General features: G+C 41.5%; 1 protein-coding gene and 1 long non-coding RNA gene across 3 annotated transcripts in view; one reads left to right on the top strand and one right to left on the bottom strand.

The window, feature by feature from the left end:
• LOC134735698 (uncharacterized) overlaps positions 1-17,404 on the top strand; it is a 40,349-nt gene extending 22,945 nt beyond the window's left edge. Inside the window, exon 2 of the long non-coding RNA XR_010119078.1 lies at positions 14,029-17,404. This is a non-coding gene — a long non-coding RNA (uncharacterized lncRNA). The remainder of the gene's footprint in view (positions 1-14,028) is intronic.
• On the bottom strand, positions 13,623-27,240 carry LOC129472868 (HLA class II histocompatibility antigen, DR beta 3 chain). Of its 2 annotated transcripts, XM_055262807.2 has the most exons (6): positions 27,034-27,240; positions 18,480-18,749; positions 15,981-16,262; positions 15,193-15,303; positions 14,699-14,722; positions 13,623-13,958 (listed from the first exon to the last, which is right to left on the bottom strand). In XM_055262807.2, exons 1-6 carry the CDS (start codon positions 27,131-27,133, stop codon positions 13,945-13,947), a joined length of 801 nt encoding a protein of 266 aa, XP_055118782.1. In that variant the 5' UTR covers positions 27,134-27,240; the 3' UTR covers positions 13,623-13,944. The 2 variants fall into 2 exon arrangements, with proteins under 2 accessions (XP_055118782.1, XP_055118781.1); XM_055262806.2 differs by lacking the exons at positions 13,623-13,958; positions 14,699-14,722 and having other exon boundaries at positions 15,092-15,303; positions 27,034-27,206.
• Positions 27,241-27,455: the final 215 nt, after the last annotated feature.

The raw sequence follows: 27,455 nt of genomic DNA, 5'->3' as shown, positions 1-27,455 counted from the left end.
AAATTTCTTACTATGAATATTAGGGCCTAATATAATGAGGCTCCTGGCTTCCTCTCTGCATCCTACCTCATCTACTGCCTCTCCACTTCTTTGCTTCCTATACGTCAGCCCCTCTAGCCTTCGTTCTGTCCCGGCATATAACTTCCCACACCAGGGTTTTCCCCCTATTGTGTCTCTCTGGAACATTCTACCCTTACATCTTCACATGGCTCTCTACTTATTTTGTTGTCTCAGCTGAATGTCACTTTCTCAGGTAGAGCTGCCTAAGCATATGAACCAAAGATGAGGGATCCAATTCTCTCTTTCGACAAACCTGAGGTCTTTTCTTCAGTGCACGATGACTCTCTGAGATTTTCTTCTTTGTTAAATGATTATTGGGTTATTGTCTATCTCCTCTATGACTGTGTATCTTCCATGAGTAGGGAGCAACCCACTCTATCTTACTCAAATAGAATGATTTGAACCTAGAAGGGAGCCCAGTACAAAGTAGCTGCTGATAAAAATAACTGGTTTATATGAATAAACCAGCGTTCTGGGAACTGATCACTGTGTGGATCCTGGAAAGCAGGAAGGGGCTCAAGCTCCAGCACTCTTTCGTTTTGAGGTCACACTAGACCCCTTCTCTTCCCTGTGAGAAATATAGGCAAATTTCTTCTTTCTCCTCCTTCTAGTTGGAAGAAGAATTCACAGATAAGGAAACAGTACTTTTTTTCTTTTTTTTTATTTTTGGGATTGAGTCTAGCTCTGTGGCCAGGCTAGAGTGCAGTGGCATGATCTAGGCTCACTGCAACCTCTACCTCCCAGGTTCAAGCGATTCTCCTGCCTCAGCCTCCCAAGTAGCTGAGCTAATTTTTTTATTTTTAGGAAAGACGGGTTTCACCACGTTGGCCAGGATGGTCTCAATCACCTGGCCTCGTGATCTGCCCACCTCAGCCTCCCAAAGTGCTGGGATTACAGGCGTGAGCCACTGTGCCTGGCCAAGGAAATAGTTTTAAGAAAAAAAGTTTTTTTTTATTAAGATTCATCTCTTTTCGGCTGGGCACGTGGCTCATATCTGTAATCCTAGCATGTTGGGAGGCAGGAGGATCACTTGAGCCCAGGAGTTTAAGACCAGCCTGGGCAATATGGCAAAATGCAGTCTCTACCAAAATTCCAGTAATTAGCTGGGTGTGGTTGCCTGCCTGTAGTCTCAGCTACTCTGGAGGCTGAGGAGGGAGGATCACTTGAGCTTTGGTGGCAGAGGTTGCAGTGAACCTCTATCACACCATTGCACTACAGCCTGGATGACAGAGCCAGGCCCTGTCTCAAAAAAAGAAGAAATTATCTCTTGTGAAAAACCTCATAGTGCTCTGGGTCTGTGCAAGCTTTAAGGATTTCAGGGAAGAATGACAACATAACTGGGGAAAAATAGAAAGAAACTGGGGGAAGAGGTAAGCAGACATGGCTAATTAAGAAAAGCCGAGGGCATGATAGGTGGAGCTATGAAATTTAGGACAAGACACAAGCAAGACAATGAGTTTCCAAGACTTGCTCATTGACTTTCAGCCCTATGAGAGGTGAACATTGTCCACATTTTCTTGGTAACTCCACCCAGAGTATATCGTTTGAACCTTAGCAAATTTCTGATATTGACTATTTTTGACTTACAAAAATAGAATTTCATATAATTTATCCTACATTCATTGAATCTCTTCTTGTGGAGTCTAGTTAGAGCATGTAAGAGAAGTTAGTGTAGAAAGATTAAAAGAGATTCATAATAAACACTACCCTGGGCCAGGTTTTCAGAGGATGCCTTAAGTTCTTTAGGCACCAAAGAACACCCCATGGATATTCTTTGTCTATAGGGTGATGCCACATACTAAAGATCTCAGCTTCAGCTCCAGGGATTTTTCCCCATAAGAAAGAAAGAGCACTAAGTATAACTTTTGTCAGAGAACCTACATACGCTACAGGGATACAGGCTTTATAAAGATTGGAGTTCAGAAGGGAGATAATGGGGAGGCCACTGGGTCCATCCTCACATATGAGGAAGAGGGGCCAACACCAAAGTTCCTGTGGAGGACACAACACAGGATCATCTAGGAGAGACCCTTTGAATTCCCTTGACTCCCACAAAATTTTCAGTAAAAACCTCCTTTTGTCTGACATAAGTCAACATAATAAAGAGAATTGCTGTATGAGGAACTTATTTTAGCATCCTTATTTCCAAATCCTCTAAAGACCCTGAGGACATGTGGTGCAAAGGTTTTATTGTTGGAGATTTGAGAAGAAATGGCCTGTACAGAGGCCCCTTACACAAGTCTCATGGAGAGGGCAAGTAGTGAAGCTTCTTTTGTGGAGGAAATAATTTGGGATCCACATGATAAAGATAGGCAATCCCTGTTGAAAACATCACATATTCTTAAGGGACATGGCCTGGGCACAGTGACAAATTTAGCTCCCTACTTTACCCACCTTATAGTAGCTCAGCAACCACAATGTGCACTTACATTGGGTGTCCCCAGCCAAAGCCAGTGGGGAGCTCAGCACCATCAGTGTCACTGTCACGGCTGCCATGCAGGAGCCTCCAGGGAGCCTCAGAACAGGACAGGACCAGGGGCCAGGGTAGTAGGCAAATCTCACATTCACAGGGAACTATGACCTCCCTCTACTCACATCCCAAACATAGGGAGTAAGTTACTAATTTCTTTGCTCCTGGATTGGGTAATCTCATGTTGGAGAACCAATCAGCATCTGAGTTCAATATTATCATCAGTTGCTCCTCAGAGATGCAATCTGAAGGTCCTCTTCTGAAACAGTTTCCTTCTTTAAATGATTGTTTTTATTTAGTACTTGGAAGGTTTGACCAAGTTGCATGTAAAACACTTTAACTGGGTCCTTATTGTGAGCCAGCTCTGTGCTGGTTAGTGATGTGTTCACAAGTTTGAGCCTTGTAAGAGCATTCATTTCCCACTTGACAGCAGAAGTATTTGCAGCAGTGACTGTGTTTAGGAGTAAATGAGATGGAGGGAACATGGTTGAAAATCAGGACACCTTTAATCTGGTCCTTATTGCACCATATGTTAATGTCGTAGATTTGGGAAAATTACTTCATGTCTCACAGTTGATATGAAGGCACTGCGATCTTTCGGGTCTTTCAATACTGGAAAATGCTATGATTCTGTGGACGCCTCAAGTAGCAACAGCCCCTGGGTATCTGATGATATGACAGAATGACAGTTGTTGACTGAAGAGTGTATTCTGTACCTATTTCCAGGTAGGGATGTCTTTAGTAAGTTAAAGGAAATGGGAAGTTTGTTAATAATTTAATCTGAGTAAAAAGTTTTTTTTTTCAAGCGTGTCTCCTGATGCTGCCCCCAAGTTCAGCGGCACCTCCAGAACACACACAGGCAAGGGGCTTGCAGTGGCCACCTATGTGCAATGGAGGGTCTGAAGGGGCCTTTGTATAGCACTTACCCTAACAATGTGATAAGGTCAACTGTCCAATCAAAGTATTCAGGGGTCTGAGAGATCGATCAAGGACTCAAAGTCAGCTGTTGACAGAAAAACTCCATTTTAAAATAATTAATATTTTATGTGAAGAGTGTTCAATCTCTCATTCCTGGTTCCCATTAGGATTTCCTCATTTGATTGAGGCTATGATCCTTTACTATTATACTTCTTTTGTTTTATCATAAAGGAAGATATAAGAAGACTGTGCTAATACATTACAGAATGTTCAGGAAAGAGAACCCTAGGGAAAAACTATGAATTACATCATTTGATGTAATTTTAAACATATAATTCTACATTTAGATAACTATTATGCTTTATATTAATATAAATGTGACACCGAAGATTCAGAATAGACTTCAAAGTACAACTATACACATAAAGCTCTGCATTAATTCACACTGTACCACAGTTCTGATAGGCACTCCTTCCTTATGTGCCTTAGTGTTTCCAGAAGCAGGATTCTCACCATGCTGCAATAAAAATGAGCATTTTACTTTGTACTCAGAATTGTACTAAAAGCTTTCTATACTTCATATTTTTATTTAATTCTCACATCAGCTCAGTAAAATAAACACCCTTTCCATGCTTACAGGTGGAGAGACTAAAACGATGGAGATAAAACAACTTTTGCAAAGATACACTAGTAAATGGTACACTACAGATTGAACCAAATTATACACCCCTCAAGCTCAGCCACCAGATCATACTCCTTCAGAAAGAAGGAGTAAAGAAAAAGAACGGAAAACAAGAAACAAATTGTGAAAAAAAGAAACTAATTGTGAAGATAGTAATCTAGGAAAGCCAGCTAAGGTTCACTTTAGTATTTCAGGATAAAAGGGTGGTGATGCTGGCAGTGGCGAGCTGTCCAGAGTGGCCGGCTGCAGCGGGAAGTTGCAAGCGGTGGGGGCAGGAACCACTGCGGGAGCAGTGGCCGTGGTGGGACCCTTGTGCCCCATGTCCCCTGTGCCTCGCGTCACTAAGGCAGCCGACTGCACTGCCCGGACCCTTAAGCAGCCGGCGGGACCGCCCCCAGGCCCAGAGCCTTCGCCACTCCTGCGTTGCCGCTCTCACCCTGCAGTTGTGGGGAGGGCATGGAGCTGGGGCCACCCTTCAGTGGCCCGGGGTGGGATGTGGGAGTGGCATCACTTTGAGGACCCGGCCAGCAGCAAGGCCACTGTCGCACCCTGCCAAGGGCGCCCAGTTCCTGAGCCTCAGGAAGAGGCTGTGCCTGAGGCCGTCCAGGGTTTTGTCCCCGCGGGTGGCGACCCAGCCTGATATGCCTGACAGCCAGGCCCGGGCTGTGATCTGTTCCCCAAGGTGCCTCCTCCGCCCCATCCAGGCGAGAGGGAGCCCCGGGCACCCTGAGTGCTAGGAGAATAACTTGCAGAGACATCTTTGCCCCACATGCTGGCCTGGGCCCACCGCGGGGATCTGCGCACCTCAGGCTGCCAGAAGGTGTGACAGGGGCTACCTGCAGGCTCCAGGGAATGGGTTGGAAGCCCCGCACTCCTGGCCCTCCCCGCAGGCAGCAGGATCCAGGCCTCTCTACACTCCACGCCCTCAAGGCTGAGAAGGCCCCCTGTCCATGCAGGCTTGGGGGTGTCTGCTCCCACTTTCTGGCCTCTCCCTTGGCCTCACCCGGGTCCCGGGTGACCACTCTGTTCTCAGAGTGGAGTTGGGGCAAAGCCCCAGTGCTGTCACAGACTGGCTGGGTGTGTGCACGCTCAGGGCAGTGTTGACACACCAGCCTTTTGCCACCTCAGTCACAGGGAAGCCAAGGGAAGATGGGCATGTAATATTTGCAGTAAGTTTCTTACAGGGAGCATATCGAAGAGTCATTATTTTTCACTCTGACATTTGTCTTTTTACACTCTTTACATGTAATGCAATTATTAATATGTGAGCTCTTATGACTGCCATCTGCTTTTTATTTTCTTTTTTGTTTCCTTTGTTTTTTTCTTCTCTGGTTTCTTTTCCTATTTTCCAATGTGTTCCTTAAGCAATTTTTAGAATTCCATTTTTAAATCAATCATTTTTCGGTGTATCTCATTGTATAGTTTTTGTGATTTATCTATCTATTAACATAACTTACCATAATCTACTGGTGCTGACATTTTACCAATTTGACTAAAGTGTAGAAACTTTACCTCCTTTATATCCCTTTCCACTTCTGCATGTGTAATATATATTTTTTATTTTCTCTACTTGCATCAAAAACCACATCTGTCAATGTTGTAATTTTTGCCTCAACCATCAAATTAATTTACAAAACTGAGGAAGTCTGTTGTATCTAACCATATTTTTACTCATTTATTGTTTACTTTTTTCCCGATTGTCCAAGATTTCTTTCATTGTTATTTCTATTCCAGTTCAAGCACTTTCTTTAGCCCTTGTTTTAACATATGTCTGCTAGCATGAAATTATCTTGATTTTCCTTCCTCTAAGTATGTCATGGTCAGGTGCGGTGGCTCATGCCTGTAATCCCAGCACTTTGGAAGGCCAAGGCAGGCGGATCCCATGAGCTCAGGAATTCGAGACCAGCCTGGGCAACATGGCAAAACCCTGTCTTCTGCCAAAAATACAAAAAATTAGCCAGGCGTGGTGGCTGAGGTGTGAGGATCACATGAGCCTGGGAGGCAGAGGCTGCAGTGAGCCGTGGTTGTGCCACTACCCCAGCCTGGGTGACAGAGCAAGACTCCATCTAAAAAACAAAAAACAAAAACAAAAAGAAAGAAAAAGAAAAAAATAAAAAAAAGAATGTTATGATAGAACATTTTATAATAATATTTTTACTGGATATACATTCTAGGTTAACATTCCTTTCAGCCATTAAAATATCTTGTGCCAATTCTGTCTGGTCTGCATGATTTCTAAGGAGCAATCCACTGTCATTTAATTTATTTTCTCCTGTGCATGAGACGTCATTTCGCTCTTGTTGCTTTCGAGATTTTTTTGGCATAAATTTCTTTGAATTTATTTTCATTTGGGTTTGCACAGATTCTTGAATTTTTACATTGAAGTCTTTGTCCAAATTTGGAAACTAGTCAATCTTCCTTCAAACACTCTTTAGGCATCACCCATTTGTCATCTCCAAGATTCCAGTGACACAAATTTCATACCTTTTGTTATAGTTTTACAGATTTATCAGCATGAAATCATACTAAATATTATAAACATCTTTACAGAAATAAATGTGCATGTAATAAATAAATTATTCAAAATGTACAATGTACTGTGCATGTAATGAATAAATTATTCAAAATGTACAATGTACTGCAGCTGACAAATAACATAAAATAGGAAGAATTCCACATCTCATAGAGAAAGTAAGTCCATTCTATGAAGCTTTCCCAAGACAAAACCCCAGGTTCATCTAGCTTCAGTAACTATTTTAAAATATTTAAGGAACAAACAACACTAACTTTATACAAACTTCAAACATATTTGAAAAAAAGAAAAGCACTTGCAGTTACCTTTGATGAGATCTGTGTAAACTTTACTTCAAGACCTGAAGGGAACTTTGCAACAAATAGGAAGTAAGAGATCAATAACTCTAACGAGCCAAGTTCTTAAGAAAATATTAGCCAAGTGAATTCAGTGAGATAAAAGATGGCTACTACATCATGACCAAGTGGAGTTTATTCCAGAAATGCAAGGTTGTTTGAGCATTTGAGAATCCATTAGTGTGATTCACTACATTAACTGAAGGAAGGAGAATACACGTGCAACAACCTGGATAGAGTCATGAAATATGATTGACAGAATTCAGCACTTGGCCTTAATTTTTAAAAAACCTGTTTTCAAACTTGTGTTAAAAAGATATTTCTTCAGCCTGAGAAATGATAGCTACCCGATTGCACACATTAGTCTCAGCAGTGAAATATTTAAAACTGTCTCCTTCATATCTGGAGTACTAGAGGAGTTAGCCAATGATAATGGCAAGAAAAATATATCAAAGAGATAATAATTGCATCCAGGTAAAATGGTCATTATTTACTGTTGACATAATCAGGTACTTAGAAAATAAAAACAATAGACAAGCTCATAGATTTAATAAGTAAATTTAAATAATGTTGCTGATTACAAAGTCAGTATACATTAAATCAATTGTTATTGATATAGTTTGGATGTTTGTCCCCTCCAAATGTCATGTTAAAATGTAACCTCCATTGTTGGAGGTGAGGCCTGGTGAGAGGTATTTTGGTCAGGCGAGGGGGAGATCCTTCGTCAATGGCTTGGTGCCATCCCAGCTGTAATGAGTGAGTTCTCACTCAGTTCACATGAGATCTGGTTGTTTAAAGGAGTGCGACTCTTCCCCACTTTCTCTGTGCTCCTGCACTCACCGTGTGATACCCGGGCTCCCCTTTCCTTCCCCCATGATTGTTAGCTTCCTGAGGCCCTCACCAGAAGCAATTGCCAGCACCACACCTCCTATACAGCCTGCAAAACCCTGAGCCAGTTAAACCTCTTTTCTTTATGAATTACCCAGCCTCAGGTATTTCTTTCTGGCAATGTAAGAATGGACTAACACAATTATGCTCTATCATAAACAAATAGAAAACAAAACCAAGAAAATAATGTTATCGATTTCCTCACCTCTTTGCTTTTTTCTTCTACTTTTTTCAACTTAAATTTGCTTTTTTTATTATTAAGTTAAAAACTCACACCTGGCCGGGTGCAGTGGCTTATGCCTGTAATCCCAGCACTTTGGGAGGCCGAGGCGGGCGGATCACGAGGTCAGGAGATCGAGACCATCCTGGCTAACACGGTGAAACCCCTTCTCTACTAAAAATACAAAAAATTAGCCGGGCGTGGCTGTGGGCACCTCTAGTCCCAACTGCTCGGGAGGCTGAGGCAGGAGAATGGCGTGAACCCGGGAGGCGGAGCTTGCAGTGAGCCAAGATGGCGCCACTGGACTCCAGCCTGGGTGACAGAGCGAGACTCCCTCTCAAAAAAAAAAAAAAATTTCACACCTTTGATTTTTATATATTTATCCTTTTATAATACAGGCATTTTAAAACTAAATATTTTTCTCTAAGGACTGCCTTGGCTGCATCTCGAAAATTTTGAAAATTCATTTTAGTATTATTTTATTTAAAATTATTTTCTAATTTCCTTCTGATTTCCTCTTTGACAAGCCACAGATTATTTAAAAATGTATTATTTTACTTCCAAAAATTTGGGCAGTTTTCTCAATCTTACTAATTTGTAATTTGATAAGATTTTCTTCAGAGAATATACTCTATGATTTTATTCTTGTGAAAGTAATTGAGACCAGTTTTATAGTCATAGTATTTGTTCTATTTCATGGATTATCTTTGTGCGATGTAAATAAATAAATATTCTGTAGTTATCAGATGTTGTCAATTTATGTCAATTATAAATGCCAACTTGGCCGGGCGCGGTGGCTCACGCTTGTAATCCCAGCACTTTGGGAGGCCGAGGCGGGCGGATCACGAGGTCAGGAGATCGAGACCACGGTGAAACCCCGTCTCTACTAAAAATACAAAAAAATTAGCCGGGCGTGGTGGCGGGCGCCTGTAGTCCCAGCTACTCGGAGAGGCTGAGGCAGGAGAATGGCGTGAACCCGGGAGGCGGAGCTTGCAGTGAGCCGAGATCGCGCCACTGCACTCCAGCCTGGGCGACAGAGTGAGACTCCGTCTCAAAAAAAAAAAAAAAAAAATGCCAACTTATCAAGATGGTTGAAAGATTGTTCCCATCTTGATTTCCTTCCTGATCTTTGCACGAAGCTACAGAGATGTTTCTTGTCTTCTATCTACCTCCCTAGTTCCCACAGCACCAGCATGAAGTCAGAAAAAGTTCTGGAAGGAGAATCAGCTGGCAGAGTAAAGTAGATACATATTATTCAGGGGGCCTCTATAGATTGTAATGCATCACACAAGCCCACGGGGCCATTTACAACTCAGCTGGTTTGTCCTTACTCCCTCACAATCTCCCTTTCTCAGCCAGGCTCAATCTTCCGCCCATGTTAAGATTCAGTAGATGGACCAAAGAATAAGAGTGGACACTTGTCCCTGCTCACCTAAGTGGAATTCGTTCATCTCTGGAATTTGGAAGTTTTATACTTTTTGATCCACAGCTGGTTAAAATTTTAAACATAGGATTATTTTCCAGTTTATCCATTTAGTTTAGTCTATATATCTTTTTGCTCTTACAGTAACAGTGACAATTCTTGTAATTTTCCACCTCCTAACTGGCATTATGGTTTATGATTTTTTTCCAATCCATGTTGATAGTGCTACATAATTTACTTAAAGCCCTGAATATTATTCCTTTCTGTGGCTATACCACAGTTTATCTTTCTTCTATCTAAATGTAGAGAATGTTTCTTTTCTCCCGTTACATTTTTTTTATGTCGTCATGGACATAGGAGGCAGAATTTACCGAGACTGTAACAACCTAGAGTGGAAATACTGTATTATCCCAACTACTCACGGGGTTACACCAATATATGCTCACAGTGCCCCACACAGCAACAAATGTCATCCTGCAGTGTGCTGTCACTTCACATACTGCATAGTTTTTAGGAGGTACAAAATTTTTGTAATCAAGACAAATTAATCAATTTTTCTTTTTGAATTTGGAAATGTTTTTGTTATTCTAAACCGTGGCTCAACAAGCGACCAATTTTATGTCTCCTTGGGCTCACGTAGGATTATTCTTTAAGGCCAATGTTTAGAATGGGATTTTTGTTGTTTTCATCAGCATGTAACAATTGTATTTTGAGTTTTAATAGATACTACTACACTGCCTTAACTCAAAATCCTAATAATATGAGTCTATTCCCTTAGAATCTTCTAAATTCTTGATTTTAAAACAATCTATTGTACTTGCCAATTTTGATGTATGAGAAATAGTTTATTGCATTGCTGTTTGAATTTGGATTCTTCTGTTCATTGGTGAGTTTGAGCAAATATTTATATTTATCGACTATTAGAATATTCTCTTCTATAGTGAGTCTATATCCTTTGCCCAATTATCTATGGCATTTCCATGAATTTATTTATTGATTAGTTAACAATTTTTCATAAGGAAGTTAGCCCATTGTCTGCCTTTCTTGCTCAAAATTTTTCCTGAGTGTCATATACTTCTTTTAATTTTGTTATTTTCTTAATGCAAATAAATCAGTAATTTTCTTCAAATATTTTTTCATTTGTGTCTTCTGGATTTTATCTTGCTTACAAAGTCATTTTTTAAAAACGAATTATTTTAACAGGTTTACTAAAGCATAATTTACATACTACAAAATTCACTCATCGTATATATAAAATTGAATAATTTGAGTAAATTAATAGATTTGTGCAATTATCACAACAATCCAGTTTTAGAACATTTCTGTCATGTCCAAAATTTCTCTATTTAAGTCCCACTGAGACCCCAAACCCTAGGCACCCAATGATCTGCTTTTTGTGTCTATAAATTTACCTTTTCTAGATATTTCAAGTAAATGAAATCATATGACATGTAATCTTTTGTGTCCAATTTCCTTCACTTAACATTATTGAAGTTCACCAGTTTTGTAGTATGTATCATCATTTTGTTTCTCTTCTTTCATTCCTTTTTATTCATGTTGTCTTTTTTCATTTGTGTAAATTTGTAAGGTACAAGTGTAGTTCTGTTGCCTGCATAGATTGCATAGTGGTGAAGTCAGTGTTTCTGCAGTATCCATCACCCAAATCACATGCATGGTACCCATTAAGTAATGTCTCATCATCCACAGTGCAAGGGTTGAAATGTGCCTTGGTTTGAAAACTACGCTCATGTTCATGGTGTCTCCCCTGCCAGATAAGTCTATTTTTGCCCCCTTTTATTGTTGAATGATATTGCCTTGCCTGGATGTAGTAGAATTTTGTTTATCTATTTACTAGTTGAAGGATATTTGAATTGTTTTCAGTTTTGGCCAACTATGGCTAAGGCTGTTCTGAACCCTTGAACACGTATCTTTGTAAGGACATACGTTTTTATGTCTCTTAGGCAGATTCCAAAGAATAAGATTGCTAGGTCATAGGGCAAACATATGTTAAACTTTTTAAGAAATTGCCAAATTACCAGGTATTTGTAAAATCATATACTCCCACCAGCAACACATAAGGGTTTAGAAAGTCTTTTTGTCTTCAAACATAATTATAATGAGGATGATAGCATTAGAAATAACATCTGTCTTGGTAATTTTATATTTTCTCTTCATGTTTCAAGTTTTATTTATCCAGGATCTATTTAGTGAAAGAAATGAGTTTGGAATACAACTTACAAAAAATGAAACTAAATATCAACTCTGTTTCTAATTCTAGACTCCGTTTTACTAACATATTTAATTTAAAAATATCAGTAACAAATGCATTTTTAAAAGTAAATGTATGCTATGTTTTAGCGCCTTATAGAGCTAATCATTCATTATTCTAATTTTTTTCAATAATTTCCCTGGAAAATATATTTACCTTATAAAATAACATGTCAGCATACTTGAGTTCTAAAAACAATCCTGTTTGCTTGCTTTTTTGTTTTATTGTAATTGAGTTAATGGTTGACATTTAATAACTCTCTATATGTGTATATATGTGTGTGTATATACATATATATACATACACACACACACACACACACACACACACATATATAAAGACCCAAAACCCTGAATTGAGGGTGCCTATCAGGAATCTACACATCTTCGTCTGGAAGTTAACTCAAATACTTACAACCTGATAATACCATAATCTATCATTTCCCTACCCTGAAATCAATTTCTGCTACTCCAGCCACCATGTCTTTATTTTTAAAAATATATGATTTTGCTCCTTTTCTTCCCATGTGCATCAGGCCCACTCTGCAAAGGTTGAATCCTGGCTTGTCTGAGCCCGTGTGATCCCACGGTCATTCCAATGTATAAGAAAGTGGGTACTGGGAACACTCTGGAAACAGTTTAGTTGCCCCTTATAAAGGCACACAGGAGAAAGGAGTATCCTTTTCCTGCGTCTGGGAGTTGTTGTGAAAGAATAAGAAACCTAAAGCTGCGGCATGGATCACCCTACCATCTCAGGAAAGCTGACATACTGTGTGTGATAGAGAGATGAGCTATGAAGTTCCTGGGTCGCTGGTGATGCCCCTGGCCTGCTGAGTTGAGCAACCCTGGAGATGCCCAGCCTTGGATCTATCAGCTATGTGAGATAATGGTTAAAGAAAAATAAAGCCCAGTAGATGGGATTTCCTGCTATTAGCAGCAGAAGGCATCTTCATTGAAATATTCATTCCACACATTTTGGTTCTACCTTGTAATTCCACACCACAAGTCTCATATAAAATGAGAAAATCATTTCCTCAACTTAGGAAATGAGGTCTGTTTGTTGCAATTCTGTGATCAAACAGACCAGACATAATTAACAGCTTAATATATTTCGATAGGATTTATACTCTTACAGGATTTATATGTACTTGTACTGCTATGTATGCACAAGTAACATGTAACTAAAAATAAGATATGCATAAAAACAACTTCTAATTTGATTGAAAATAAAATAACAGTCGTCTCTGACAGTGGAGAAATTATGCTCAAATGATTACTTTGAAATAGACCTCTGAATTATGTACTTTTAGATTTGACATTTCATACTGACTCTCAGATAGAACATAATGGAGAACGCTCCGTCTTCTAAACGCGTCTTTCTCTGAAATCTCTACAAGTCCTTTGATAACACTATATTATTGAAGTCTCTGGAGTGAAACATTATACACTAATTTAAGTTATAAATACAAAAAATCATAGACGGGGTGAAGAAAGAGTTCTGATTGACTTGCTGGCTGGTTTCTCATCTCAGGTTTGCCCAGTTTGTTTAGGTTGTTATAGTCTGTTCTCAGTTTCTCTGCATTGCCTTTTTAAATGTTAGGATTACTTTTTTAATTGACAAGTAAAAATTGTATAGTATATTTATGTTGTACAGCATGAAGTTTTGATATATGCCTATAGTGTGGAATGTCTAAATCAAGCTATTTAACATATACATTACCTCACATACTCATGACATATACATGAAAATCATTATTCTATTGGGAAATAACCTTCCCTTTTTCTTTTCATTTTTTGTCTTTGGAGCCAAATGGACCCGATGATATTTAACTCCATCTTTGAGAAACATTTAATAGTGTAATGTGTTTGTGGTACAGAGTGAGTACAGATGCACAGGAGGCCACAGGATTTAGGCAAAGAAGAGCACAAAAGTTGAGGATGAGGCGCTGCCATCAATGCTGGGACTTCAGGCCAAGGGCAGGAGCTGAGGAAGCCACAAGGGAGGACATTTGCTACAGTTGCTGAACCAGTAGCAACCAGGTCCTGAGAAAGCCCTCTCTGGTGGAAGAATAACAGCCAGGCGGGAAAGCTTTTCATCCTGCAAAGCTGGAGCAGGAGGTTCTTCCTTGAATGTGGTCATCTGCACTTCAGCTCAGGAATCCTGCAAAAGACAGAGGAGAGTGTTGTTTTCAACCTGGCTCTACTAACAGTTTCTTTTCCCCTCTTTCAAGGGCTCAGATGAGATGAGAGCACTGCAGGAAGAAGAAAAACAAGTTCCCGAGTCTCCCAAAGCCAACAGTCCCACAGAGCACAGGCCTTTTCTAAGTGGAGAGGAGGAATTTTGGTGTAAATTGCCAGATCAGAAATTTGGATCCAAAGTCTTTCCTATTATCTCTGTCTCATGCCTTATCACCTCTACCATCATTCTAGTGTGTCCTGAGTTTGTTCCTTCTGGTGGGTTCAGGGTCTGGCTGACTTCAAGAATGAAGCCACAGACCCTTGGAGTGAGTGTTATAGCTCTTAAAGTTGGCACAGACCCAAAGAGTGAGCACAAAATTTACTGTGAAGAGCGAAAGAACAAAGCTTCCACAGCATGGAAAGGGACCTGAGCAGGTTGCCGCTGCTGGCTGGGGTGGCCAGCTTTTATTCCCTTATTTGTCCCTGCCCATGTCCTGCTGAATGGTCCATTTTAAAGAGTGCTGATTGGTCCATTTTACAAACATCTAGCTAGCCACAGAATGTCAATTGGTGTGTTTTTACAGAGCACTCATTGGTGCATTTAGAAACCTCTTGTAAGACAGAAAAGTTCTCCAAGTCCCCACCCAACCCAGAAGTCCAGCTGGCTTCACCTCTCACTACAGAAACCGAATCTGTGTCTAAAAGAGGATTAAAAGGTATTACCTGTTGGCTGAAGTCCAGAGTGTCCTGGGAAAAAGAGGAAACGATATACACTTAAAAGATATGGAAGCAAATCTGTCCTCCAACACAATGTCCCAGCCCCAGATCTCCCACCTGAGAGTTCTCTAACACCACAACCCACACCAACCAGGGCAGAGAAGAGCAGAAACAGACATGTGACCCATGAAGCGTGAAGTGTCTGTCACAGGATCCAGTGTAATTCCATTAACCTTAGTGGCTCTTCCTTAATTTGCTCCAGGGTCTCAAACCAAAGGACCCCTACTTGTTAACCTTCCTCTCGTCTCTGCAGGCCACAAGCTATTATGCTTTGACATAGTAACCATGCACTATTTCTGGATTAGCAGGACAGTAGAGCCGTTTGCGGAAAGAAAGGCTTTATTCAGGGCCACTCATATACTGAGAACTAACTTCAGCAAAGCCATAGTTCTTCCTGCAGGAAAGTCTATGGAGAGAGCCAGCTACCAAAGGCTCCTCACCTTTCTGATTCCTGAAGTAGATGAACAGCCCGGCCCCAAGGAAGAGGAGGCCCAGCACAAAGCCCCCGACTCCACTCAGCATCTTGCTCTGTGCAGATTCAGACCGCGCTCCTGAGAGAGGAAGCCAGCTTTAGTGATGTTCAAATGGAACCTCTTTAATTGAGACTCTAAGATTCAGAGCTTTGAAAATGGGGAAGAAGGCTGCCCCACAAGAGCTAAAATAACTAGCCATTTCTGGAGAAAAAAAGGATTTCAAATCACACTGAACAGCTACAAGGTGCAGACATCAAACTCATTCAAATATTACAGCATTGATGTAAGGCACGAGTTCAACATCTGATCCACAGAAAGCCTGAGACTCAATGAGGCTAAGTAGTTTGTCTAGACTGGCAGAGCTAATAAAAGGCAGAGCTGGGATTGGACTCCCCTCATGTCAGGTAGGCCCCTAAGCTTCTCCTCTTCCCAGATCAAAACAAGTAACTCAGAGCAGCAGCACCAGAAACTCAGTCTCAGACCCAGAGGCAGGGCCTGGAGCCTGGGGAGAGTGGGTGACCCTGACCTTTGACATCATGGGGAGATTCAAAAAAAAAAAGCATGACTGATTCCGCAGGGGGTACAGGTGTTTCTAGAAACTGTTACAGGGCTATCCCCAGTGACCTGTGCTGATGGAGATGAGAACATGGAGCAAATGAAAATAGGATGTGGGAGAGGAGAAACCTGACACTCAGGGATTAGCACAGTCCCCTTCTTGGTGGGTGAGAAATGTATGAAGTCAGAAAGCTGCTCACTCCATTCCACTGTGAGAGGTCTCGTTACACTTGGGTGCTCCACTTGGCAGGTGTAAACCTCTCCACTCCGAGGAACTGTTTCCAGCATCACCAGGGTCTGGAAGGTCCAGTCTCCATTCTGGATCAGGCCTGTGGACACCACCCCAGCCTTCTCTTCCTGGCCGTTCCGGAACCACCTGACTTCAATGCTGCCTGGATAGAAACCACTCACAGAGCAGACCAGGAGGCTGTGGTGCTGCAGGGGCTGGGTCTTTGCAGGATACACAGTCACCTTAGGAGGGACTAGGAGAAAAAATGGTAGAGGGAATGAGTCAGGAAGACAGAGTAATTCTCCTGGTTTGGCTGTTTGTCTGCTTCTCTGCAAACCCAGGCTCTGACCTTGACGAGGCCTCCAGCACAGCTGGCCATGTGGCCTTACAGTGTCATCAGCCTGGAATTTAATCTTGATAGTGAGGACCCATTATATTTGAGGGATGTGAAAAATTGTGTTTGCTTCTTCATAGCTTGAAATTGGCATGCATTGTGAAAGTGTTTACAAATCTTTGAAAGTACAGAGTGTAGTAATTAAAACTGATATCTGAGCCAGGTTGCCTGGTTCAAATCCAAGGTCTGCCTTTTACTGGTTGATCCTGGAAGAGTTGATTCTTCTGTGTCTCAACTTTGTCACCTACAATGAAGGATTATTATATTAATTTACCTCTTGGGGTTATATGAGGATTAATTTACATAAAATACATAAAACAATGACTGAAGATAGCCTTCAATTTATGAGGTCAGAAAGCTTCTCACTCCATTCCACTGTGAGGCGGCTCATCACACTTGGGTGCTCCACTTGGCACCCTTTTATCATCCTTGTATACCTCGACAGAAAAATATGATTTAAAGCAATGTGCATAGACAAAGGGACAGAGTTGGGTACATGAGGAAACCGCGTATGAATTTTTAGGAATACTACCGCCATGCACTCACACCTTAGGACACCACAGAAATGGTTCTACCCCTGGGAAGGTGGGACAGACAGAAATGATTCTCCAAATTTTTACATTCCTAGAAAAGCATGAGTCCTAAAGCAGAGAGAAGGATTTAGGAGCATCGTTTTAGTTTTTAAAGTTCTTATATTTACATTTAGCTGCTCAGTGTATCCCCGTGCAACACAAGCATAATTATTATCAGGCCTATTGTAAAATGATTTTTCTTTCCAGAATCACATTTGGATTAAGGCAGGGTCTGGAACCCATTACTCGGGGTGCTTATGCCCAGGAAAATCCCTGACACTAGCATACTCTCAATAAATACAATTTTTTAGAGGTAAGGAGAAACCTAGAGACAAAAATACCACAAAATGGTGGATTTAAGATGGATTGTAAATCATTAATAAAATTTTTGCAATACATTTTATTAAATAAAAATGTTCAAATTCTTAACATGGAAAAGAATTTTCAAAATCAACATACAAACCACAAACTGGAGCAAATGCTGAATCAAATATCAATGAAATGTTAATAATCTTACAGTACAAAGAACCCACAAAGTCACTGAGAAAAATACTAAGCCCTCGAGATATTAGACAGTAGATCATTGTCCATTACCTACCAAATACAATAGGGAATTCTTAGAGCAGTAATTGTAATTGGCCAATAAATACGTCAAAATAATTCAAAAGAATTACAAATGAAAAAATATAAATTAAAAATTAACCAGAAACATACATTTTCAATTTTTGGAGAATGTTATAATAAAGGTCAACAAAGGAGAAAGTGAGGTGAGTTGTGTCACAACTATTATATATAAAAGAATAATATGTAACTACTAGAAAACTATTTGCATTATAATAAAATAGTAACTGTGTGAAAACTTTAATTCAAAAAGTTAGTTTCACAGTCATTTCTACTATGTAAAAATATACACACTAAAAAACTAAAAAACTAGTAAGAAATTTAGACCTAAATAAGCTTCAGAGGTGCCTCAGAGGTCTACTCAGTTCCTCTAGAAATTAATCTATTGCTTTTACAGACAAACAGCACACACTTTTATTTCAGAGATTATATGAAGGGTGTGTGCCAGGAACAGTCTGGAACTGGCCTCCTCACATTATCCCAAACCTTCCATACCCCTCAGCTCTCCTCCCCTAAACCTTCACCCCGACCACACACCCCTTACGTTTCCCTTCCCTGCGTCTCTAAGGACCCGAGATAATCAAGGTCTTCTCTCTCTCCAGCCCACTGCACCCACCTCCCATGTCACCTCCCCACAGAGGCCTCCAAGGATAAGAAGCAGCCCCCTCCTGCCTCCCCTTCCACAACAGTCACACAGACACTGACAAATCCACACTCTACACACACACCTGTGCCCTCAGAACTCCTTGCTCAGGATTGAGAGGATTCTAAACGCTCACAGATGGCGCTCTCTCTCTCTCTCTCTCTCACACACACACACACACACACACACACTCAGATTCCCAGCTCACAGGGACCCAGGCCCCGCCCCCGCCATGCTCACCTCGCCGCTGCACTGTGAAGCTCTCACCAACCCCGTAGTTGTGTCTGCAGTAATTGTCCACCCGGCCCCGCTTTTGCTCCAGGTAGTCCTTCTGGCTGTTCCAGTACTCGGCATCAGGCCGCCCCAGCTCCGTCACCGCCCGGTACTCCCCCACGTCGCTGTCGAAGCGCACGTACTCCTCCTGGTTATAGAAGTATCTGTCCAGGTACCGCACCCGCTCTGTCCCATTGAAGAAATGACACTCAGACTTAGCCTGCTCCAAGAAACGTGCTGTGGGGACACGAACGATCCGGTCACACGGGCGGCCTCCTGAGAAGACACTGACAGCGACGCCGCCATCCGGGGCTCCCTGGGCGGGGCGCGGGCACTGGGAATCTTAACCGGCTCCACCCGCAACGCCCACCACCAGCAGCCCAGGGGCTCCTCCTCCGACTTCCTGAGGCGAACGGGGGCTTGGGGGACCATTGAGGAAAACCCCTTCTGATCCCCAGGCTTTTGGGACCCCCTTCCTGCCTCCAGCCTGTTCTGGAGAACTCCAAGCAGGAGTTGGAGGAGGATCCGTCCAGCATCGCAGCCTTCGCTGCCTCCTCCTGGGAGCCTCCACCCCAAAGACACTCTCTGCTCCTTCTCTCATCCCACAGGCTTTACAGGTTCCTTAAACAGCACCCACCGCGTTCATCCTGTGAACACTTCCTTAGTGATGACCTTGTGCCTGGCCTGCGCTGAGTCTAGGAATCCAAACACGGGAAAACAGACCTCTCCACTCCGCTGGGGGAGCTTAAAGAGCAGTGAAAGTGATGGCCAAAAACCAAACACACAAGAGCTTAGACAGGAATGAGAAATGTCAATAGTGTGGAGTTCTAGAGCAGAGAATAATAGGATGATCTCAATTACATTAGGGTGCCATAGAAGGACCCTCTGAAGATGACAGTTCAGATGTGACTTGACGGATTAAGCAGGTGTGAGGCAGAGGGTAGAGTGGAGCCTGTGTCTGTATGGACAAAACGGGAGGCACATTTCAGGTTTAGGAAATCCCATGTACAAAAGCTTGAATTGATGAACTTCTTCAAGAAACTAGGAGAAAGTTCACTAAAGCAGAGAGGCTGAGGGGAAGGAGGGTAAAAGATTAGCCTGGAGAAATCACAAGAAGCCAGGTATTGAAAGCCTCGTGGGTAGCGTTAGGATTTTGGATTTAACTAAAGACAGTGATAAAGTTTCGAAGAGTTTAAAGGAGAATAAAACCATGATCCCTGTAAATGTCTACAGACCTTCCTTTGCATTTCTAAATACACAAAGCTCAGAAATTCAGTTTAAAAAACCTGTTTCCACAACTCATTTGGCAAATCTCATCTGATAAGGGTAAGTGGTCAAAGGTGTCTCAGAGCTCTTATTGGTGACATGTGCTTCTGTAGTTTCAATACATATAAACATAATACATATATTGTGAAAATATACACATGTGTAAAACACTTTACATATTTTTGATGTTTTTGTCTTTATGTTTGAAGTGTGAAAATGAGAAAAATAACTTAAAAATAATTCTGTGGGTAAAAGTGAAATGAATAAATGGAAGCATTTTACATTGTGAATAATATCAAATATAGAATCACTACAGAAATCTGAGGCATGTTAGTGAGAAATAATTTCAGCAGCATCACTATTTGTGACTTACAAGAGCAAGTTGTTGAAAGTTAATAGAGATAGTGATGACCAACAACTCATGAAAATGTTGAAAAATATTGCATAAGGCAAAAAATAAATATGAAAATATTGAGCTTGCATTGGCTAAATGGATTCAACAAGAAAGTGGTTGAATTTATGCAACTGTCTAATTTTTTATAATGAAACAAGCAAAAATAAACCATAAAAAACTGAACTATGTAGTGAGTGTATAACAGACGTGAGTCTAGAATTTTCAGAAAGAGCACAGTGTGAACCAGTGCTCTCAGCCTCAGCACTATTGACATTTTGGACCAGATAATTCTTTGTTGATGGCAGAGGCTGTTCTTAACATTGTGGGTTCTCTAGCAGTGTCCCTGGATTCTACTCATTAAATATCAGAAGAAACCCCTGTTGTGACAACCAAAAATTGTTCCAAACATTGCCACCGTTCCCCAAGGATGATGGGAGGGAAGGGAGGGGTGGAGGACTATCCCTGGGTAAGAACCACAGGTGTGAACCATCTGAAAAACTCTGTGTTGAACAAGCTACTATTAGTTATGGAGCAGCTGAGAATTGCATTGAAAAATATTTGTTGAAAATCTTGGTCCTATGTAAAAAGAATGTTTTGTAGAATTCTGGTCCCAATACAGTGCTATCTTTCCAGAAAATGAACTTGATGAGAACCAAGATTTAATGATTTCCTTGCCTAACCAAGCAGTCACTAATCATATCATTAATTGTTCACATCATCTTTTTTCTTAATTTCTCTGCCACTGGTCCACTAATTATCTGTAGTAATGAATCACAACCACAGCTATTTTATTCCTGTTTAATGCCCCAACTAACTCATTTCTTTCAGGCTTCCACTCCCAACAATACTAGCAGGCATCAAATTTCCAGCCTTGGCCAGAGGCAGAACTCTTGGTTTTGTAGTCAAGTCCCCTCAAAAAGGGAGAAACCAAGAAAATGACATTCTCATACAGACAGTTTCAAAAAATGAGCAGGTCCCCAGACTGTGAGCAAGACCTGCGGAAATGTCCCTTTGCCCTTTAGAAATGATGGCAGAGTGGTGTGCATCCTGGATCAATGTCTATCTTTTCATCCTTAAATTATCTAAGCACTTTCTTTACAGAGAGAAAGTTAAAATGTAAACGTGTGCAGTTGCTGTCACTGTGGCTTGCATGGTTAGCACTGTAATCCATGTCCATGTTTCCCACTTAGGGTTGACAGATTTGGCAAATAAAACCAGAGGATGCCTAGTTAAATCTAGACTTCCAATAAACTATGGTTGTGTATCTGAAATTCAGATTTCACTAGGAACCTGTATTTTATTTGGTAACTCTAGCCCAACTTGCTAGTCAAACATCAGAAGAAGGAGTGATTTAATACTTCCTTGTGTTCTTCAACACATGACCATTATAGACATACAGAACTTTTAAAATGATAAATGCAAAATGAGTGAAAGTTTCTCCTATACATCGGAACTAGCAGCCCTTGCATCTCTGTCCCCACTCTAAGAAACAAGCTGGTACATATGAATATCAGAAATTCTGTCAATAATTCAGACACAATATAGTCGCTACTCACTAATGATGGAAAAACTCTCAAACTCTACAATCAGAAAATCTGAATAAAAAGGTGACCTCTTCTACTTGGGTCAATTTTACCAACCATAAGCCTTTTTGTAATCTCTCAAATGCATTTAATAATAGCATAATCCTCACAGGATTACTGTTAAGTGTAAAATTAAATGATGACTCTTCTTAGCACTGATCACATAATAAACACTCAAATGCATTCCCATTTTAACTTTTATGATCCCTATAAATGCAGCTCACATTATTTCTTGTATTCCTTAATTCTAAAGCAATTAGTATCTTCATCATGATTTTGCAATTGTCTTCTGTTCTATGAGTTTCATAAAGAATTGTCATTCTGAAAACATAGGGCAGAAACACTGGTTTATATCTAACAATGCAGTACACCTAAACCTCACACAAAAGGCATCTGCTGACATAGAAGAAAGGGACTTTCTATATGCTCAGATTTAAACTGCAATCTGATTTCCAGCACTAAATTTGTAATACTGGGTTTTACTTATAACCTCTCAATTTTAGATTCCAGAGATGTATATGTTTTTAAACACCACAGATACAACAGGATCATTATTGAAATTGCATACTGAAAATCATAGGTCTGGTACACAGTCACTGCAAAATGTTATATGGCATATACTGATGGCGACCGGATTCATTTTATTTATCACTCCATTCTCATGACCCAGAGTAATAACTGGTATATTCTATGTCACTAATAAATATTGGCTGTGTGAAATACTGGCTGTGTTAAATATTGGCTGTGTGACGTTTTGCATGAGTAGTCTCCACTGCACACAGGGGCTCTCCAGTATTTCCTTGCTAATGACTGAGCATCTCTGGTTCACAGGTCCTCTTCCATCTCTTCAGCTTCTTTAGCCTTTTCCTTTAGATCCAGGGGCTTCCTGAACCCAGAGCACAGTCCTTCCCTGAAGCTCTACTCAAAACAGTCAACCTTAACCTCGTCCTCACTTCTGCTCGCTCTTCAAATGGTCCAATCCAGTTTCCTCCCTGGATACTCCATTGACTGCAAATATCAACTCTACCAAACCCAGCACTTGCTTCTCTGTCACATTCTCACTTCCCTCTCCACTTAGTGGTACTCACCACAATTGGCCTCTCCCTTCTCCTTGAAAAAAAATCTATTTTCCTTGACTTACACGCATTATGTTCTCTTGGTTTTTCTCCAACATCTCTGGGTTCTTTCTCAGCCCTCTTTGCTGGCCTGTGCCCTCTTCTTTTTTCTCCACACAATCCATCTCCCTGTGTATCCTCTTCCACTCCCTGGAATTTAACACACTACACGTATTGATGCGCAAACATAAATATCTGAAGCCCTAGCCTCACCATGAATCTTTTAAGTGCCTTCTGATTGCTCCATGTAAATGTCAATAAATCATCTCAAATTTAAACAAAACTTTTATTTCCAATCACCCACTTCAAGTCATTTCCTCCCACAGTTTTTCCTATCTCAATAAACAACACTATCACCCACTTATTTGTCAAAACAAAATCTTTGGAATAAACTTGATTTTTCTACCTCCTTTAGAGTAATCCATTAACAAGCTAAGCAAAAATACATGCTGTCGTCCACTTTGTCGTTTTCACTCTCTTTATCACTACTGCACTCTATGAAGCCACAAGCCTGTTTTCCCTGGAGAATTCCCTGCTGTAATCCTAAATAGTCTTCCTGACCACTTGTGAACCCCAGCAATCCAATCCCCACAGAGTAGCTAGAAGTAATTTTAATAATTGAATATAAGCTGGGCGCAGTGGCTCACGCCTGTAATCCCAGCACTTTGGGAGGGTGAGGCAGGCAGATCACGAGGTCAGGAGATTGAGACCATCCTGGCTAACATGGTGAAACCCCATCCCTACTAAAAATACAAAAAGTAGCCGACTGTGGTGGCATGCACCTGTGGTCCCAGCTACTCGGGAGGCTGAGGTGGGAGAATTTCTTGAACCCGGGAGGCGGAGGTTGCAGTAAGCCGAGATTGTGCCACTGCAATCTAGCCTGGGCAACAGAGTGAGACGCTATCACAAAAAAAAAAAAAAAAAAAGAAGTTGAATATAAATTGACTCTCCTTGTAACCATACAGCAGCTTCTCATATCTATTTAAATAAAATTCAGTCTGGGCGCGGTGGCTCACGCCTGTAATCCCAGCACTTTGGGAGGCCAAGGCAGACAGATTATCTGAGGTCAGGAGTTCAAGACCAGCCTGGTCAACATGGTGATACCTCATCTATACTAAAAATACAAAAAAATTAGCCAGGTATGGTGGTGGGTGCCTGTAATCCCAGTTACTTGGGAAGCTGAGGCAGGAGAATCATTTGAACTCGGGAGGTGGAGGTTGCAGTGAGCTGAGATTGCGCCATGGCACTCCAGCCTGGGCAACAAGAATGAAACTCGGCCGGGGGCAGTGGCTCACGCTTGTAATCCCAGCACTTTGGGAGGCCGAGGCGGGCGGATCACGAGGTCAGGAGATCGAGACCATGGTGAAACCCCGTCTCTACTAAAAATACAAAAAAAAAAAAAAAAATTAGCCGGGCGTGGTGGCGGGCGCCTGTAGTCCCAGCTACTCGGAGAGGCTGAGGCAGGAGAATGGCATGAACCTGGGAGGCGGAGCTTGCAGCAGTGAGCCGAGATTGCGCCACTGCACTCCAGCCTGGGCAACAGAGCGAGACTCCGTCTCAAAAAAAAAAAAAAAAAAAAAAAGAATGAAACTCCGTCTCAAAATAAATAAATAAAATAAGGGGCCAGGTGCGGTGGCTCACGCCTGTAATCCCAGCACTTTGGGAGGCCGAGGCGGGCGGATCACGAGGTCAGGAGATGGAGACCATGGTGAAACCCCGTCTCTACTAAAAATACAAAAAAATTAACTGGGCGCAGTGGCGGGAGCCTGTAGCCCCAGCTACTCGGGAGGCTGAGGCGGGAGAATGGCGTGAACCCGGGAGGCGGAGCTTGCAGTGAGCCGAGATTGCGCCACTGCACTCCAGCCTGGGCGACAGAGCGAGACCCCGTCTCAAATAATAATAATAATAATAAAAATAAAAGAAATAAAATAAAATTCAAATTTTTTACCGTGGACATCAGAGTCTATAATGATGAGGCTCCTGACTTCCCCTCTGTGTCCTACCTCATCTTCTGCCTCTCCATTTCCTTGCTTTCTATACGTCAGCCCCTCTACCCTTCTTTCTCTCCCTCCACATGATTTCCCACACCAGTGCTTTCCCTCGATTTGGTCTCCCTGGAACTTTCATCCCTTAGATCTTCATGACTGTCTACTTATTTTGTTGTCTCAGCTGAATATCACTTTCTCAGGTAGAGCTCCCTAAACATACAAACTAAAGTAGGTGAATCCATTTCTCTCTTTCAACACACACCTGATATCTTTTCTTCAGTGCACTATGACTCTCTAACATTTTCTTCTTTGTTAAATGCTTATTGGGTTAGTGTCTGTCTCCTCTACTCTTGTGTAACTTCCTTGAGAGTCAGGACCCTCTCTATCTTAATCAAATAGAATGATTTGAACCTAGAATGGAGCCCAGTACACAGTAGCTGCTGAGAAAAATTAGTGTGCTTTACATGAATAAACCAGGGTATGGGAACTGATCACTGTGGGGATCCTGGAAAGCAAGAAGGGGCTGAAGCTCCAGCACTCTTTCATTTTGATCTCACACTAGACCCCTTCTCCTCCCGGTGAGAAATATGGGCAAACTTCTTCTTTCTCCCCCTTCTAGTTGGAAGAAGAATTCACAGATAAAGAAACAGTGATTTAAGAAAAAGGAAATCTTTTTATTAAGAGTCATCTCTTTTGCCTGGGCACAGTGGCTCACATCTATAATCCTAGCATGTTGGGAGGCTAAGGCAGGAGGATTGCTTGAGTCCAGCAGTTTAAGACCAGCCTGGGCAACACAGTAAAATCTCACCTCTACCAAAATTACAAAGATTAGCTGGGCGTGGTTGCCTGCCTGTATTCCCAGCTAATCTGGAGGCTGAGGAAGGAGGATTGCTTGAGCGTGGGAGGCAGAGGTTGCAGTGAGCCTCGATCGCACCACTGCACTACAGCCTGGGTGACAGAGCCAGGCCCTATCTCAAAAAGAAAAATATTATCTCTTTCAATGGATCTCATAGCGCTAAGGATCTGTGCAAGCTTTAGAAATTTTTGGAAGTGATGACAACATAGCTGGGGAAAAATAGAGAGAAACTGGAGGAAGAGGTAAGCAGACATGGCTAATTAAGGAAAGCTGAGGGCATGATGGGTGAACCTATGAAATTTAGGACAAGACCCCGGTAAGACAATGAGTTCCCAGGACTTGCCCACTGACTTTCAGCCCTATGGGATGTGAAAAATGCCCACATTCTCTCTGTAACCCCACACAGAGCATATAGTTTGAACATTATTAAATTTCTGATATTTGATTGTTTTCGACTTACAAAAATAGAATTTCATATAATTTATACTATGTTAGTTAAATCTCTTCTGTCATGTCTAGTTAGAGAATGTAGGAGATGTAGGAGAAACAAGTGTAGAAAGGTTAAAAAGATTCGTAATAAACACGAACCTGGGCAAGTTTTTCAGAAGATGCCTTAAGTTCTTTAGGCACCAAAGAATACCTCATAAGTGCTCTGTACCTGTAAGGTGACTCCAAGTACTAAAGATCTCAGCTTCAGTTCCAGGGATTTTTTTCCCCATAAGAAAGAAAGAGCACTAAGTATAACTTCTGTCAGAGAACCTACATACACTACAGGGATACAGGCTTTATAAACATTGGAGTTCAGAAAGAAAAGAAAGGAGATAATGGGGAGACCACTAGGTCCATCCTCACGTATGAGGAAGAGGGACCAACACCACAGGTCCTGTGGTGGACATAATAAAGGATCATCTAGGAGAGACCCTTTGAATTCCTTTGACTCCCACAAAATTTTCAGTAAAAACTTCCTTTTGTCTGACATAAGTCAACATAATAAAGGGAAGTGCTGTATGGGGAATTTATTTTAGCATCCTTATTTCTAAATCCTCTAAAGACCTTGAGGACATGTGATGCAAAGGTTTTATTGGTGGAGATTAGAAAACGAAATGACATGTATGGAGGCCCCTTACACAAGTCTCATGGAGAGGGCAAGTAGCCAAGCTCCTTTTGTGGTGGAAATAATTTGGGATCCAATGATAAAGATGGGCAATCTCTGAAGAAAATGTCACAATTTCGTAAGAGACATGGCCTGGGCACGATGTTAACAAAACTCCCTATTTTCCCCACCCCATAGGAGCTCAGCACACACAATGTGCACTTACATTGGGTGTCCCCAGCCAAAGCCAGTGGGGAGCTCAGCACCATCAGTGTCACTGTCAGAGCTACCACGCAGGAGCCTCCAGGGAGCCTCAGACACACCATGCTGGAGAAGAGGACAGGACCAGGGGACAGAGGAGCAGACAAGCCTCACTCAGGGAGAACTATGACCCCCCTCCACCCACATTCCAAATTATAGGGAGGAAGTTACTGATTCCCTTGCTCCTGGATTGGGTAATCTTGTGTTGGAGAACCAATCAGCATCTGAGTTCAATAGCATCATCAGTCGTTGGTCAGAGATGCAGTATGAAGGTCCTCTTCTGAAATAATTTTCTTCTTTAAAGGATTGTTTTAATTTAGTACTTGAAAGGCTTGATCCAGTTGCATGTAAAACACTTTAATTGGGTCCCTATTGTGAGCCAGCTCT

Source organism: Symphalangus syndactylus, chromosome 23, assembly GCF_028878055.3.
Source record: "Symphalangus syndactylus isolate Jambi chromosome 23, NHGRI_mSymSyn1-v2.1_pri, whole genome shotgun sequence".
In the NCBI taxonomy this organism is placed as follows: domain Eukaryota; kingdom Metazoa; phylum Chordata; class Mammalia; order Primates; family Hylobatidae; genus Symphalangus; species Symphalangus syndactylus.
Note: the sequence above shows the minus strand (reverse complement) of the source record. Positions and strands in the feature narration are given on the sequence as shown.

What these genes read in the sequence shown, in the direction of transcription:
- LOC129472868 (XM_055262806.2), bottom strand. Translation starts at nt 27,133, where the DNA reads ATGGTGTGTCTGAGGCTCCCTGGAGGCTCCTGCGTGGTAGCTCTGACA. An exon ending in TTTGGCTGGGGACACCCAAT is followed by an intron (nt 18,750 to 27,033) that starts GTAAGTGCACAT and finishes GTGTCCCCACAG; the next exon opens with CACGTTTCTTGGAGCAGGCT. An exon ending in CTTCACAGTGCAGCGGCGAG is followed by an intron (nt 16,263 to 18,479) that starts GTGAGCATGGCG and finishes TTTTTCTCCTAG; the next exon opens with TCCCTCCTAAGGTGACTGTG.